This window comes from Triturus cristatus, chromosome 3_1, assembly GCF_964204655.1.
Source record: "Triturus cristatus chromosome 3_1, aTriCri1.1, whole genome shotgun sequence".
In the NCBI taxonomy this organism is placed as follows: Eukaryota; Metazoa; Chordata; class Amphibia; order Caudata; family Salamandridae; genus Triturus; species Triturus cristatus.
Window position 1 is genome coordinate 492280561 of NC_140583.1, and position 16872 is coordinate 492297432.

The 16872-nt window shown below is 44.6% G+C and overlaps 1 protein-coding gene across 1 annotated transcript in view; it reads right to left on the minus strand.

Annotated features, from left to right (window-relative positions):
* The window catches only part of STRC (stereocilin), a 378265-nt gene that overhangs the window by 344286 nt on the left and 17107 nt on the right, over window positions 1-16872 (minus strand). Inside the window, exons 3-4 of the mRNA XM_085646154.1 lie at window positions 15204-16536; window positions 4286-4348 (exon numbers count right to left, since the gene is read on the minus strand). Of these exons, the coding sequence (XP_085502280.1) occupies window positions 4286-4348; window positions 15204-16536 (1396 nt within the window). The remainder of the gene's footprint in view (window positions 1-4285; window positions 4349-15203; window positions 16537-16872) is intronic.

Here is a 16872-nt window from a genome sequence, read left to right on the forward strand (position 1 = left end):
GCACATTTATGTATTATCTCATCATGATACCAAAGGGGATGAAGGACGGAGCGTTTGAGCAAATCAAACACTCACCCCCAGTCAACTAGTCTGGGTTTAATCCATCATCATTCTTTAGCTCACTCCACCACCAGTGGCGGCTGGTCCATAGGGGCGCCGGGGCAGCGCCCCACAAACGAATCGGACAACAGGTGAACAGGAATGTAAGCAGACGAATTGACAGCTTACAATTCGTCTGTTTACATTTTCGGGCCGGCCTGTGCTTCACGGGTGAATGTGCGCATGTCAAGGCACAGCGCACGCAGGCAAGAGGTGAGCAGGAGTCCAGAAGATGGTCTGCGCATGTGAGAGAGGAGCATTGCCCCTCACTCACATTCACAAAGCATTAGGTATGCTGTGCATGTCCAGTGCAGTGCAGGCGTCTGGAGATAGGCTCCTGCTCGGGCGGTGATGTGTTTTGCGCAAAGTCGCCCCATGCCCTATCAAATGCCTGGACAAAGTAAACAAGGGTCTGCCGCCCGGCCCTCCCGTCGCATCCAGTCTCCTAATTGGCAGATACTATTTCGTGTTGCGGCAAAAGAAAAGAGCGGGGAGAAGTTACTTCCACCACCACGTTGCAGAGGAGACGTAATGCGACGTGGGACCAGAAGAGATGCCTGGTAAGTTTTATTCATGACATTAAATTAAATTAACCCCAGCCCCCTCCCCGCGCGTTCCTCTCTACACCCGTCAACGCGGCCGGGCCTGCTTCCATTTAGACGAGTAAGTGTATATTTCATTGTTGTTATTATTGTTTTGTTACTAATACTATAAGTTTGATGGTGATGATTATTATTAGCTAGGTCAATGTGTGTACAATAGAATGGGACGGAACAGGTGAAGCACAAGCAGCGAGACCCCGTAGCCTCAAAGGTGAAGAGGTATATTTAGATGTTGGCCCTGACAGTACGTCATTCAACTTGGAATGCAGTCGTCTTTAATTCTCCGAGACCGCTGATCTTTGCCTCACTCTTTGATGTCGGTAATAAGCTGCATGACTCATGAAGCCCTCAGGTCAAAAATCTTTCAGGGAGAGTGACCCTTCTAAATTTCACCCAGCCCTACTTTACAGCTTGCAAGTGGATGCTCTGCACCTCTTTGATTATGGATTTTTAAATATACCTAGCATTGGCACACGGCCTCAGAAACCTTTAATTTGCTCTTAGACGAGAGTTAAAAATGGCAAGGTAAACCATAAATCCTCTACTTCAGTGACCCTCCGTAGTTGTGAGGTTCTCAAGGCCAGATCAGGTTTTCTATTTTTTTCATAGACAGCAGTGGGCTCGGTTTCCCTTTCTGGCAATCAGAGGGCGTGAGCAGCATTTGTTATCGACACGCAGGTACGCAGTTCACACTCCTGTTTCTGCCATAGCCCCCCTAATCGTGTCGTCCTTCCATCCATGCTGTATTCACTGCCTGCACTGTGCCCAGATTCTGGCCTGTGAGGAGGCACCCATTTCTGTGACGTTTTGCTTCTATCGAGGGCCAGTTTTGACCTCTGTAAACTATAAATTCGGCCCAATCACATGGAATTACAGCACAGGTGAGATGATATTTTTTGGAAGATACCTTGAATAACTTAGAACAAAAGTCTTTGAGTGAATAAATATGTGAGAGATGTCTGTGTTCAGGGTGAATGGTGTAAACGACCAAACTTCCTTTCCAAAATTGTTATACATAGATGTGTGTATCCCAGTTCTATGTGTTTGGGAAGAAAATGCTATAGCTATTGTATATTTGTATGTGTGAGAGGGAGCGAGAGAAGCTTGCACTACCGCATCTGCATGCGCTGTTCCTTGCTGTTGGTGATGTTTTGTCTGCTGCTGTGCTCCCTGTTAGTGAATCCAGTTAAAACCCTTTGACTGATGTGGGGTTTTTGCAAACACCTTGCCTGCTATAATTTTTAATCTTCTTAAAACTGCCCAAACCAAATGAAACTACAAGTCCCAACATGCACAGTGTTGATCGTGCAAAAGCCAGGTCTAGTGCCATGTTATGATGTGGGGCTCTGACAGGTCTCTTGGATGATTTTTTTTAGCCATGCTATGTCTTATTTCTCAACAATCTACTGTGCAGTATCCCTCACAGCTGCCTTAAGCATAGCCTTCCAATCACCATACTGTGCTGAACCCCTTACTGATGCGTTTAGCATATCCATCAAACGCAATACTGTGCTGTATCCCTCACAGCTGACTTAAGCATGGTCCTCATCACTATTTTGTGCTTTATCAAATGAAACTACTTTTTGGCATGGTCTCCCTACCCCATACTGTGCTGTGCCTTTTCTGTTACAGCTGCCGTTAGCATGGTTCAACTTTACCTTACGCTTCGTTATCCCTCTCCACTGCTTTAGCATAGTCTTCCATCACCAGGAGCTTTAAGGGGCAGAGAAGGAGCTACCTAAGGCTTTAGCACCACCATGTGCCTCTAGTGATGATCGGCCGTGCTCGCTCCGCTCCCTCGCCGTAGAGCACCCATCCCGAACATTTACGCCCTACCACTTTCAAATGTCACCAGCCGCCACTGTCCACCACCCCAGTTCAGACATGGCCATATGCAAATCAGTCTGACCCTGTGCCTCATGGGAACAGTTCAGCCCGAACTACCAAGCCATGTCTTCCCTGGACCGGAAACTAGCATCCTGGGACCGGTTTTGGGTTCATAACCCTCATCAGCCAGGCTATCTCGAATCCAGTGGCAAAGTGAGCAAGGGACCCATGTCTGGGCACACCCTGCCAACTTAGGGCGGACAAAGCGATACCAAAGGGGATGATGGACGGAGCGTTTGAACAAATCAAGCACTCACCCCGTCAACTGATCTGGGTTTAATCAATCATCATTCTTTAGCTCACTCCACCACCCCAGTTCAGACATGGCCATATGCAAATCAGTCTGACCCTGTGCCTCATGGGAACAGTCCAGCCCGATCTACCAAGCCATGTCTTCCCTGGACCGGAAACAAGCATCCTGGGACCGGTTTCGGGTTCATACCCTCATCAGCCAGGCTATCACGAATCCAGTGGCAAAGTGAGCAAGGGAACCACGTCTGGGCATACCCTGCCAACTTAGGGCGATTTAGGCCCAGATCTCTGTACTGGGGTGAATGTATGACATTGTTCTGCATTCTGTCCATCAACTGTTGTTTTTGCATTTGTCACCCCGAGTGGGAAGGGTACGCCCAGATGTGGGTCCCGTGCTCTCCATGCCACTGGAAATCAAGATATCCTGGCTGAAGAGGGGTGAAACCCCGAAACCAGTCCTAGGATGCTTATTTCCAGTCCAGGGAGGACCTGGCTTGGCAGTTTGGGCTGGACTGTACCCATGAGGCACAGGGTCAAGACTGATTTGCATATAGCTGGGTTCAAACTGGAACTGCATGGTGAGCAAAAAAACGATGGATTTAGGCCCAGATCACTGTACTGGGGTGAATGTATGACATTGTTCTGCATTCTGTCCATGAACTGGTGTTTTTGAATTTGTCACCCCGAGTGGGAAGGGTATGCCCAGACGTGGGTACTGTGCTCTCCATGCCACTGGAAATCAAGTTAACCTGGCTGAAGAGGGGTGAAACCCCGAAACCGGTCCTAGGATGCTTGTTTCCAGTCCAGGGAGGTCCTGGGTTGGCAGTTCGGGCTGGACTGTACCCATGAGGCACAGGGTCAAGACTGATTTGCATATGGCTGGGTTCAAACTGGAATGGCATGGTGAGGAAAAAAAACGATGGATTTAGGCCCAGATCTCTGTACTGGGGTGAATGTATGACATTGTTCTGCATTCTGTCCATCAACTGATGTTTTTGCATTTGTCACCCCGAGTGGGAAGGGTATGCCCAGACGGGGGTCCCGTGCTCTCCATGCCACTGGAAATCAAGCTAACCTGGCTGAAAAGGGGTGAAACCCCGAAACCGATCCTAGGATGCTTGTTTCCAGTCCAGGGAGGACCTGGCTTGGCAGTTCGGGCTGGACTGTACCCATGAGGCACAGGGTCAAGAATGATTTGCATATGGCGGGGTTCAAACTGGAACGGCATGGTGAGCAAAAAAACAATGGATTTAGGCCCAGATCTCTGTACTGGGGTGAATGTATGACATTGTTCTGCATTCTGTCCATCAACTGTTGTTTTTGCATTTATCTCATCATGAGCCATTACTTCATGTTGCAACCATAAGCGCATTATAAGACACTTTACAGGGTGGCACAAAGCAGAATCATGAAGATAAATAATCAGGCAATCAGAATGAAATTACCTGGAGCAGGACTTCCAGAGCTGTACTATTCTCTTCATTCTGAATCAGGTCCCATAGCAAAGGCTGCCAGGAAAAAGAAACAACTAATGGTAATCTGGTAGATCACAGACAGCATCGGGTCACAAGGTGTTCACTTACTCTCTACATGTGGGGCCTCTTAACCTTACACTACTTGCAAAGCAGATAATCAGAGCAGTCTAGTTTACAGACATAACATTTACTCTATCCTAGAGAATGGTCTATGATTTAATATTCGCTCCTAAAATGATGGTTTGCTTACCATCTACAAATATATCCCCTCCTTGGAGTTAATAATAAAAAAATCTAAACTCAATGCAGCAATATTTTTGAATCGATATTTAGGACACAACATTTATGCCAAAGGATATTTTGTATGCAATATTCTGACATACAACCCATCTAACCAGCATCCAGCTTCATTTGCGTTTGCACATAAATGTTTTGTTTCATTGGCTGTGAATTTTTATTTATTGTCTGTGCTTATATCTGGGCCTAGGTGTCGTCTATGTACATATGTGTCCCTACATACGTGTTTTTATTTTATGTGTCCAAACATATGATACAAGACCATACTCCAATTACAAAAAAGAACAAACATAGTTAAAAAAATAGGCATGGGGTTTTGGATTTGCCAATGCATGATATAAAAAGACAGGATGTGCCAGAGGAAGAAGCAACGAAGTAGGTGAGATGGCAATGGAGAAAGGGTGGAGAAAAAAACCAGGAAGAATTAACAGTTACAATCAGAAGAATGTAGATAACAAGGCGCTAGGATACTGTGGCCACCAGATTAGTTGGTGGACACCGCACACCACTTCCTGAGGAAGAGGCAAAGAACAGGAAGTAGATGCACACATTCAAACAGGAGGCATAAAGAGAAGCAAAGAGGAATAAGCTGACCAGGTCAGAGAGTAACGTTCCCTGCACTAGGCCCCAAGCTGTACATTATTAGAGCAATGAATAAACAAATTGCAACAGTATCTCTGTGTGGTAGGGGGTCATCATGCATCTGGGCCAGGAAATGATGTCTGATGATGAATTTGAGAGAGGCTCAGGCGGTGATGGGGCCCAGACACACCCCATTAGTACAGCACTGAATAGGGGGGCGAACCAATAGGCTGTGTCACTAAAACGAAATGCAGCGGTGCTGAGAATGATGACAGTTGTGTGAGCGGGCCCCAAAAGTCAAGTGTTTATCTGCTAGAGAGGAAGTGAAGTGAAAAAACATTGCTGAGTACAGACACAGTGTAGCAGTTAAATAGACCCAACGGCAGGAGCCTCCCAGGAACCTTAGCAATGGGCGCTCCACAAAAGTCGGCGCAGCTGCTCATCCAAAGAGCAGGCACATGAGTGAGCAGAGAACAAAGAAGTGCCATTTTGTTTAAAAAACTAGTCATTATAATGACATTGCACTGCATCACATTCCAAATCCGTCATATGCTTGTTACAGCATGTCTGCGATATGCTATTAAGAACCAATTATTACTTTCCACATCATTAGAGTATCCGTGTATTACATACAGTGGTACATTTTTTAGGCTTATCATAACTCTCAACGGTGTTCAACAACCTCACCTTACCCAGTGGATCATTGTACATAGCAATGCTCATCAATTTTTTTGATTAAAGAAATATAGATAAAAGGAGACAATAAGTAAACTAAGAAACAAGAGAACCCTGTGGCAGCAACTGGCAGCAGTGCCCAACCCATGTGTGAGAAGTATAAAATAAATTTGTCTAGGATCTGACCTTCAGGGAGACTGGTGTATCACGCTATACGCTTGGGTGAGAAGGCCATTCTCATTTCTTGTGGTGAATACCGGTGGGGTGTGGTTCTGGGTTTGTGTGTGTACGACCTCACTTTCATTCTGGGCTGCCATCAACAACATTCCTTCCAACATTTGTCCCCACTCCGTTAGGTCTCTCTCTAGAAGTGCCCTTAAGGCTATTAAGCCATAATGCAAAAATAAGTAGAGAGAGGAATGCTCTAGCTCAGCTGGAGGTCAGTACCACCATAATATACATTCTAGCACCCCCAGCATGTACAAAGGGATAAGACTGTGATGCTCGATGTCCACATTGCAGAAGCCCGAGTGACCATCTTAATGGGCCAGGTGGCCAGCGGCATGAAGTGCCATCTTGGTGTCAGGCACACCCTATAGGAATACACTACCTCCAGCTACTTGAAAGAAGCACACAGATGAAGAAGGCAGAGATGTTTTCCTCAACCTAGTGAGGGATGAAGATGAAGAGCTGCTTGTTACATTCCCACCCAAATCCAAAGAGATGTACATAGGCTTGAGTGAGTGCTTTAAAGAGAAATGTGAACTGCAGCAGAACATGGACTACAAGCAATACATGTTAAACACAGCATTCCAGGGGGCTGATGAATTGCTAGACTACTTTGACAAGAGATTGTGAAAATTAGTGACCTATTGCAAATTCGTTAAATTTAAAAATGAAGAAGCGATACCTGTGGGAATTATCACGGGGGCCTCATAAGTAAGTTCTGATTTCACACTCCGCCCGTGCCCTAATCCACACGGCCAACTGAACATTAATTCATCCCCTTCCCTTTCCAGCACGCCTACGATTGACTAACCGGTCCTCCCACTACCTGGGCAAGCCGCACGCAATTCACTACTCAAAGTGAATGGATCGCTTCCTCACGTCCCAAAAAAATCCACAGACGCCTGCCTACTCCGGCTATTCAGCCCACTCTTGCAAGTATCAGATCCAGGTTGTAACCCACTACAGCCACGTGCCAGCACTGCAAACGGTCCAAAACGCGTCACCTCCCACGTTCTTCATGACCAGGTCAGCAATGTCTCCCCTTCTTGCGCGCCCTTGCCTTGATCGTAATGTATGCATACCCGCATATAACGATTGATATCTAATGTCACCGGTAGTGCTCATGATGATCGGATTGCTTGCTCACTTCTGATCATGAATCCACAGACGCCTGACTATACCGGCTATTCAGCCCACTCTGGCAAGTATATAAGCTAGGCTGTAACCCGCTACAGCCGCATGCCAGCACTGCTTACGGACCAAGCGCTTCACCTCCCGCGCTCTTCATGACCAGGTCAGCAACGCCTCCCCTTATTGCGTGTCCTTGTTTTGATCGTTATGTATGCATACCCGTATATACCGATTGACAACTATGTCACCGATAGGACTTCTCCGTTCGGACACGGGCTTTTCAATTAACGCTTATGCTCACTTTGTAGTCACTGTCAATTTTCGTCGATGTGCAGAATTGTCATAACTTTATCCTTCTCTTAACCCTCCTAATCATGATTCTATCTCCCTCTTTAATTTGCACATATCCGCTCAGCAGCAACTAAATGCAGCTACAATTTTAATTTAATCACCAGTAAGATTTCTAGAACTGGTTCATATGACAATTAACGCATAGGCATTGGTTCCTGGTATTGTTAATACAAATTGTTATTCTTCCCGGGACCATTGTTTTGATTTTTGGTTTTCCTCTTAATGATTCTACCTGCTCACACTTGTCTCGTCCTGATGATGATCTCACACTCATGAGATAGAAACGCTGTCGACCCTTACAACCAAAACTCTATTACTACTACTAATTGACTTGGAGTTTTGCATATTGTTGTTGTCAATGCGATGTAATTTTTAATGTCACGAACACCCCTCACTTCGCGCACTTTTCACCTGTTGTGTGAGCACCTGAACTATTACTAGATTGATACTATGACACTCCGTTTATGCTGTTAATAAATGTGAGTTCATACTGAAACCTCGTGTCCCTGCATATATTGCAATACTAGTCCTGCCTGGACTCAATTACTTTGTTTAAACCTGACTAAAGCTGTCTAAAATACCCAAGTGGCCTAGGCCACACGAGGACTTTAGTGGCCTCATCCTGACCTTTGTTTTGCAAAGCAATAAACAAGGAAAATGGCAAAACCAGGATCCGGGATACTGAACAATGTTCACCGGATGATGGTGGAAAGAAAATCTCATGGCAGACTTGTACAACAATGATCAGGAATGACAAGGCCTGCGACCAATGTGGACTATCGTACCCTCACAATGGTGCCCGCCCGCAATAGTGCAAAAGTGTCAAAAGTTCAACAAAGGCAACCACTTCACAAGTGTTTGCACAGCAAAACGCATAAGGGCTGAAAAAGAGTGGTCTGAAAGACAAAACCACATGCAGATGGACGCACGAAGTCGTGATACTTCATGATGGACTATGATTTCAAAACGGCCTAGAAAGGAGTCGGGAAAGACATTCCTCCTGATTACATCTAAAGATACCCTCTTCCCCACACTACCACCACGCTCTTTCTGGCAGAAGAGTACATTAACTTCATGCTGTGCTAGTCAACCCCAGCCCAAATATCCATGAACGAACTAAGGCAAGAATCAGAAGCTAGACCGCCTAGTCTAGGCTGTGATTCAAACCAGCCACTTGTGTCGAAGTAAAGGGAAGCCGTCAAAGCCAGCACTATTGTTAAGGTCTACTAGTAATCATTGATGCATGCTTCCTCTTGCTCCTGGTGTGCCCAGTATCCTTTACATCATCAGCTATCATACTGTCAACATTAGATGACAGTTGCACTGCACGGGGCATCAAAACAGACAGTGACTCTCCTTTCTCAGGGAATGTGTTTTGAAAAATCATTGTGAGGTTGGAGATTCACAATAGAAAAATCATGCCACTTTGGCCTCTAGCGAACGGCATGGCAGAACGGTTGAGGTGAGCAATAAAGAATGCAGTGCTTTCAGCCAAACTAACCCAGATGGCAATTGGGCAAGCCCTTTGTCAAGTTCTCTGTGACTACTGCAACACGCTGCACAGTTCCACAGGAGAATTCCATTCGGACCCGGCATTTTGGAGAAACGGTCAGTCACTATTACCACAGAAAGAAGACAACACCTCAAAACACCACAACATAACAACAGCCTGTGCCCAAAAAAGCTAAGGCAAAGATGAATATGTATATTAACATGCGACACTGCGCTCTGTCGTCCAAAGACAAACCTGGAAATCTGGTGCAAGTGTACTAACAACGCAACCGGAAATCACACACCCAAAGCTTCTAGCAAAGCCTCTGTCTGTCACTCATATCACAGGCACCATGGCAACCACAGCAACTGGCTCACTCTGAATAACCAGAAACATATTTCAAGAAATTATGCCCACTAGAGGAGGAAGATAGTGATCTTTAATGAGTAAAGTGGAGAAGACAGTTCAGGCAACACTTTCTCAATTGAATGTGATGGCAACCAACTCCACGAAGCAGAACATCCTCCTGGTGCAGAGCTGTAACAAATACTGAAGCCCATCAGTGCCCAACACTCAAGTGTCTGATTGAGCAAAAATGGCAGGCATGACAACTTGGATCAGGAACCAAGTTCTTTCTCTTGCTCCTCTCGTTTTCTTTTCTTCTATTCTTCCACCTTTTTTCCTTCTGTGATCCCAGACAGAGCTTTCCTCCTTGTTTCCTCCTTTGGAAAAACGTGGGTAGAAGTTGTGTTTGGAACAAGGCGTGATGACTTTGTGATTACCTGGGGCTCTGGTCTGCTGATGGACACTGGGCACTACTTCCTGAGGAAGGAGGGAAGGAGAAGCTATGTGGGCAGACACACCCAAACAGGGGACACAAAGAGTAGGGAGCAGACCTAGGCGAGGAGTAGCTCTCACAACAATAGGCCCATTTCTGTACATTATTATGATAAAGAATAAAGGAACTGCAATTGTCCCTCCGTGACATCAGAGGTCATCTGTGCAAATGGCGCAGGACATCACAAAACGGAGGCAAGCAAGTAGGTTTTATTTTTCTCAGTTTTTCAATTAAACTTTATAAAGTTATGGTACGTTATGTTATGTTGTGTTGTGTTATGTTATGTTATTGGTGTTGCTATAGTGCGCTAATCACCTGTGACGATTTCCAGGTGCTCTATAGCAGGTGTGTGAGGCCAGCCCTGGGCGCTTACTCCAAAACTTAGGTCTTCAGCTTCTTGCAAAAGTCAAGAAGAGAGGAGGAGGCTCTGATGTATTTTGGGATGTGGTCCAGGTTTAAGGGGCCAGGTACGTGAAGGTGCGGGCCCCTGCTCTGCTTTTGTGTATCCGTGGGGTGTGTGCTAGTAAGAGAGTGGCAGAGAGGATGTGTCAGGAAGGTTGGTGGAAGTGAGTGTGGTTGTTCAAGTAGGTATGGCCAGTGTTGTGGAGAGCTTAGTATGTGTGGGTGATGAGTTTAAAGTGTGCACACTTGTGAATCGGGAGCCAGTGAAGTTCTCTGAGGTGTGGTGTGATGTGGGCTCAGCATGGGAGGTTGAGTTCTAGTCTGGCTGCTGTGTTCTGGACGGTCTGCAGTCTTCTTGTGAGCTGGTTGGTAATCCCTGCGTGCAGGGTATTTCCATAATCCATACCAGATTAATATTGGTAGATTAAATTGTCTGTTTTAAAAATTGTGTTGTGTATACCGTTAACAAAAATGTCACCCAGTTGGAGTTAATATTAGAAAATATACTCCCAGTGTGACAATATTTCCATAAACGCTATTTGGGACATAAATAATATTTATGTCAGACGATATTCCCGCATACAAACTTAAAAAAAAAAATTGGTGTCATTATTTTATCAATGCACTGAAGTAAATTTAGCTAAACATGAATGGAAACATTACTTTTCTCTTTTTTACAGGTTTATATTAAACAGAATCTCCTGTGCATCGTAAAATAAATCAATAACGTCTTGAGTTTCAGATATGAATGAAAGTGCTTAAATAACGACTGTCACTGTATTTGACAACCGCTGACCACACTGTCTAATCTTTGGTAAAGTGAGTTTGGGTTGCCACCAGGCCCACACCCGCACGAGCCATTTAACAAAGGACGGACAGCAGTTGGATGCGACTTCTTCGAAGATGAAGCAAATGTAAATTGGTCCATTAGGAAGGCAGGTTGTTTCTTGGCAAGCCTAGCTTCTGAAGTGTTCTCAGGCTCGGCCAGAGTCAGTCCTATCAAGCTTCAGTTCTTTTCAACGGCGTGAGCTCCTGCGATGCTCCACATTCCTATCGAGGACAAGCAGGTTTTCAAAAGCCACTGATAGGTAGGTTAATGCTGAGTTGGGCAAATGTTCAGGGAAAGTGGTGTAGTGTAGGTGTTCATATGACTTGACCCTTGCCAGAGGCCCAGAGCTGTACATCAAGGGTGCTACAGCAATGGTCTGAGTTTGTGTTTTAAAGTGTCCATGGGAGTGGGGACAGAGAGACAAGAGTGGGCGGCAGGAGCTGAAATTCTCTTATCAATGTTAGGTAATCCTCACAGGTATGGCTTGCAGAGCTCCATGATCCAGAGGCACTAGCAGTGGCCAGAATTCCACTTCAGGCCTCTGTGAGTGATGGCTCGTGAAGAGGCCTGAGCTCTTTGTCTCTTTGTAGCACCGGGGCAGAACAGTCTTGCTTCTAACGGAGACCAAACCGTCAGCAATCATTCATCTTGAGGTGAGGAGAACAGACTGGAGCTTGAAAACATTGCAAACAACTTTGGGAATGATGCAAACTTCCAAGGGAAGCCAATGAAGCTTGAGGAGGACAGATGTGTTGTGACTGAATTTCACTGCTTTTAGGAGAGGCTATAAATCACAACCAGTATAAAATAAGAGACAAGCAACTGCGACTTAAAATAAGAGATTTCACACCCTGCAAAGATGGAACATTGTGAGCAACGTGAATCTTTAGTACAAAGTTCTAAAGAATGGCTGACAGTCAATGTAAAATCTGTATTTCATTAACTATACTATGTTTGCACATTCACAAAATATATTTATCAAGAAAGGTCTGATGAAGAAGCTGTTTTGAAGCTTTTCTTACAACCCCTTCTAATTCAATCCAAGCACTATGTCTAGGAGAGCGGTTTGGCACTCATGGTGCAGGGCATCGACAATACAATGTTTTTTGGTAGTGCCAGAGTGCTCCTTTAGGCCTAGATTGCTAACCGAGGTGGTTAAAAGATGGTAACAAAGGTTTTAACATGAAAAGAAAAGGATTCATCCAGCTAACATCTGCATTTCCCTGTTATCAGGGTTGGATTGTCAGTCAATCAGGCAAAGCCAGGGTTGGTCTGACAAATCAGTTTGAGAGTTGTTTTTTGGCTGTAAATAAGCATTGCTTGCAGCAAGTTCAAATCCAGCCCGGGCAGTGTTTGGTGACATGTGACGGAGTAGTCCCTTCGGCTTCAGTTTATTATCGTTGGTCTTCAAGTTCTTATTGACTATTCTGAGCAAAGAAAGAGGCTCTCAAGATGACGTTGTTTATACTTATATCGGCTACTGGGCTATGATTGGTGGATAATAGGCAGAGCATCATGGAATATCTGGCTTATGTTTTATGTAAGATGTTTTTTCATTGGCTGCTGTTCTTGAGTAGTAAAGGAAGAGAAGCATAAAATGTGCCTCCATGTCCTTGAAAGTACTGAAATTCTTGGTGCTAATGCTAGAAATTTTTTTATCCTCCTGGAGCCTCAGCCAACCCTCTCCAAATTCCAATGCTGCTCTCATGCTACAGATGAGCAGCATGAGAGCAGCACCAGGATTGGTTGGAGGGGGCTGCCTCGACACTTCGGCAGGCACAGGGGGCTTGTGCCTGTTCTCCACCCAGCTGTCCAAGACAGCTAGGTGGAGAGGTTTACACTGCACATGTCAGGCTGGCCATTGCGGCCAAAGTGACATGTGCAGTGTAAACTGGTGGAGTGAGCCCTACTTCCCTGCTGCCACTCAGCAGCAATGCCCTGCCCCCAAACACTGCCCGGGCTGGGAGCTGTGAAAAAGAAAATGTTAATTCATTTTATTACCATTTTATTTTTCACTTTTGCTGCATTTGCAGCGGGGTGGGAGGCGATGCTCCTCCGCCCCATTGGTGGGGGCTACCGCAGCAGGTGAATGAAATATCAAAGAGCGGCAACAGTGAATGTGAAAACTGCAATAACAAGCAAGGTCAGACAGGGCCGGAGACCAAAAATAAAAGTTGCCCCTGTAAAAAAAAAGTGGCCCATGTTTGAAAATTGGGGCACACTTGGGCTTCTAAAGGCATGCTGTATAGGTATTTTGCAAGGTAGGGAAGACTGCATGGATTTGAACTTGCTGCAAGCAATGCTTATTTGAATATCAGGGAAATGACCAGAAAAATCTGGGCCATCAGCCTAAAAACAGGCATAAAAACAGCCAAAAAACAGCTCTCAAACTGACTTGTCAGACCAATCCTGGCTTTGCCTGATTGCTCTATAGGACAATCTAACCCTGATAACAAGGAAATGCAGATGTTAGCTGGATGAATCCTATTCTTTTCATGTTAAAACCTTTGTTACCATCTTTTAACCACTTCGGTTAGCAATCTAGGCCTAAAGGAGCACTCTGGCTTTACCAAAAAACATTGTATTGTCGATGCCCTGCACCATGAGTGCCAAACCGCTCTCCTAGACATAGTGCTTGGATTGAATTAGAAGGGGTTGTAAGAAAAGCTTCATCATGTACTTGCATATGATGCTGCCCTGGCAAAACGTCACTGTGGGTTAAACACTTGCGGCTGACATCTACTGTGATTTACATGCCAAACAGTTCATCTCAATCTGTATTATTGGAAAGATATTCAACTGAATGTCAATAGACTGGGTAATAAATAATAATGTTATTTACATCTTTATTATCAGCCCATCTCTGTTCCAAGTAGGGCCCATGTTGGCAAACTGCCAAATACTCAAATTCAGTCTAGTTTTTTTCACGATATTCGCAGTGAGCATGCATGAGACCAATTTAGATGTAATGATGCAATCTCAAACCAGATTATTTGTATGTGTGTTAGTCGTTCTGATACTCAACTGGATTTCTACCATACTACTAGTCGGTTGCCCAGTTACAATCATCACAGTTCTGTGTTAAATGGTCTTGCCTTAACCCTAATAATCGTTTATACCGACTACACAGTTTTATTTAAATAATGGTACCACTTTGTATCACATTCTAAAATCCTGTTCCTCACAAAAAGGAATACTTTCTACGATGAAATACTATCACAAGAATTAAGTCTGGACTTTTATTCAATCCACCTTACGCTTGACTATTAAGGGACTGGGTTTCTTGGACTCGTTTTTTCCCCCTGTCAATGAATAGTGTGTAGAAGTCATCCCTTATTATTCTCTGCTCCACATCCTACTTAATATACTATTTACTAACATCTGACACAATTTGTGTACCAGTTCCTCAAATACCATGCAGTATTGCAAACTACGTAGAATACTTTTGATTTAATGCATATAGTTCATCTTTGTTGGAGGGTGTTGACACAACTAACCCTGTGTATTGGACCCATATTTCACTCAATTTATTATCCACTCTTGAAGCCAGAACATCAGCCAAGAGCTGCTCTAGATTCTAATAAAACCATTCAAGACATTCATAATTTTGTGTTTCTGCATGCTCGATGAGCTGTCACCATTCCTTAGTCTAACCCAAGGCCCCACCCAATCCAGCCTGACTTGAATTATAGACAACAGATCTCTCTTTGGCCACAAAAACCCACGTGTGAGATATTCCAAATCCCCAATATCTGAACATCCCATATTCAGCAATGTATTCTTGGTGTTAAAGGTTAAAATTAAGTGTGGCATTTATTTATGAAAGCATTTATTCTATCACACCCTGGAAAAGGCATTCCTAAATAGACAAAGCATTTAAGCATGTAAGGAAGAAATGCACAGATACCTCGCCCTGTATTCAAAGGTTAAAGGACAGTTGAGGCTTCAAGGACCTAAATATAATTTGGCGAGAATAATGGTAATTATAATTAACTATAATTGCAACCCATGCTCTAATAATAGTAGTGGGACACCCCTGAGAAATCGGCGGGTCAATACTTACACTGAAACAGCTTAAAAGATCTTTTTTGATGGAAACGTTGTGTTCCTCTTCAAGGTACCATTCCACAGTCTGCAGGATACTAAGTGAGGAGTTCGCCTGGAACGAGGCCCAGAAGGAGCTGTTATCCAAAAGACTGGCCAGGAGTATGGCCTCTGCAACCTGGTCTCGGACTTCGTTTTCCACCTCACCCAGGTTAGAATAGGTAAGAACATAGTCCAGCAATTTAAGGAGATAGTTTACATTCAGGATCCAATTGGAGGACCCATCATCACATTCAGAAATGTGGGTGACCACAGCCATAAAGTAAGCAGCTGGTCTCCTGCAGATCTGCGATGAGTCAAAGTTTGGCAAGACTGGAAGTCTATCCACAATCCTCTGAAGAAAGCACTTTTCATCCATGAGGGAATCCCTAAAAATACCTGAGCAATAACCCTCAATCCAAGGATGGGTCATCATCAGAGACTCATACAGAGAGATGTTTCTGCAAACAAGAGCCTTAAAGCCATTAGCATTCACACCTCTGCATTGCTCTACTAGACTTTCATTTCTAAACGCCCTCGAGCTCCATGATTTATAGTTACAAAAGGTGTAATTCGTAAGAAGTGATGAATTATGTACATTTGATTTAATCCTCTTGTTCTGGCAGATTTTAGAAAACCAGATTCTGTTAACCCCTGATGCATTCTGGAGTGAGTCGTTGCTACAGAGTATCTCCAACGAGCTTGTTCTGTTCTCTAGAAGACAACGCCAGATGATTTCCTGGTTTGGGACAACATCATGCAATGTCTGAAGGCAACCACTGCTGTTCCTGTAGAGCTTGGTCTCATCATCGCTGTGAGACAAGTTGCTACAGAGCCCCTCCATCAGTGGCTGGTTGTAATTCTGATGCTCTACCAGAGACGAGTTTCTGCAGACAGTGACGTTGAACTCTTCGGGGAAAAACTCCCTGCACACTCTGACCCACAGTGAATCCCCATCAACAGCTGCAAGGTACCATGCGGCATCAGAGCAGGTGGCACGAAGATCCGGGGCTGGCTGGTTGCTGTAATCTGTGCTATTAAAGAAATTGCAGTACAAGTAAATGGTAAAGTTAGAGACGCCGGGAAGACTTGGAATGGAGTCATTGCATACGGCCTCTAGAACATCATCTGCATTCCAAGGTTCCTCCCAAGCGACTGCATTCAGGCTCCTGGTGGCACCATAGTCTTGGATGGCATTCCCTGCAAGGGTGCCAGCAGACTTCAAACATGTCAGCATTGGAGGGAGTGATGGGAAGCTCCTAGTACTGAAACCCAGAGTCTCTGCGTTCCACTTGATGTTGTGTTTGATCCCCCTGAAATAGTATAAAAAAGTAAAAGAATTAGCTCGTGCTTCTCTCCTTTTCATAGTATTATAATTGCTTGCTGCCTCAATCAAAAGTAGTTCTCTTAATACCATAAACTCGAACTACCCCTGTTCATCAAAAGACATCACGTACATCCTTTTATACGATGTTGCCACCGATTTATTTACCCCCCCGCTGCAATCCTCTGGATTGCCTTTGCAAAATGCGTCGACAGACGGCTGCTTGAGATGATCATCCAACAAAAATCCCAAATGTAAATAAATACACATAGATACCCTATCTCGGCATAACTGTATACACGTACGCTCCTAATGACCAGTCACT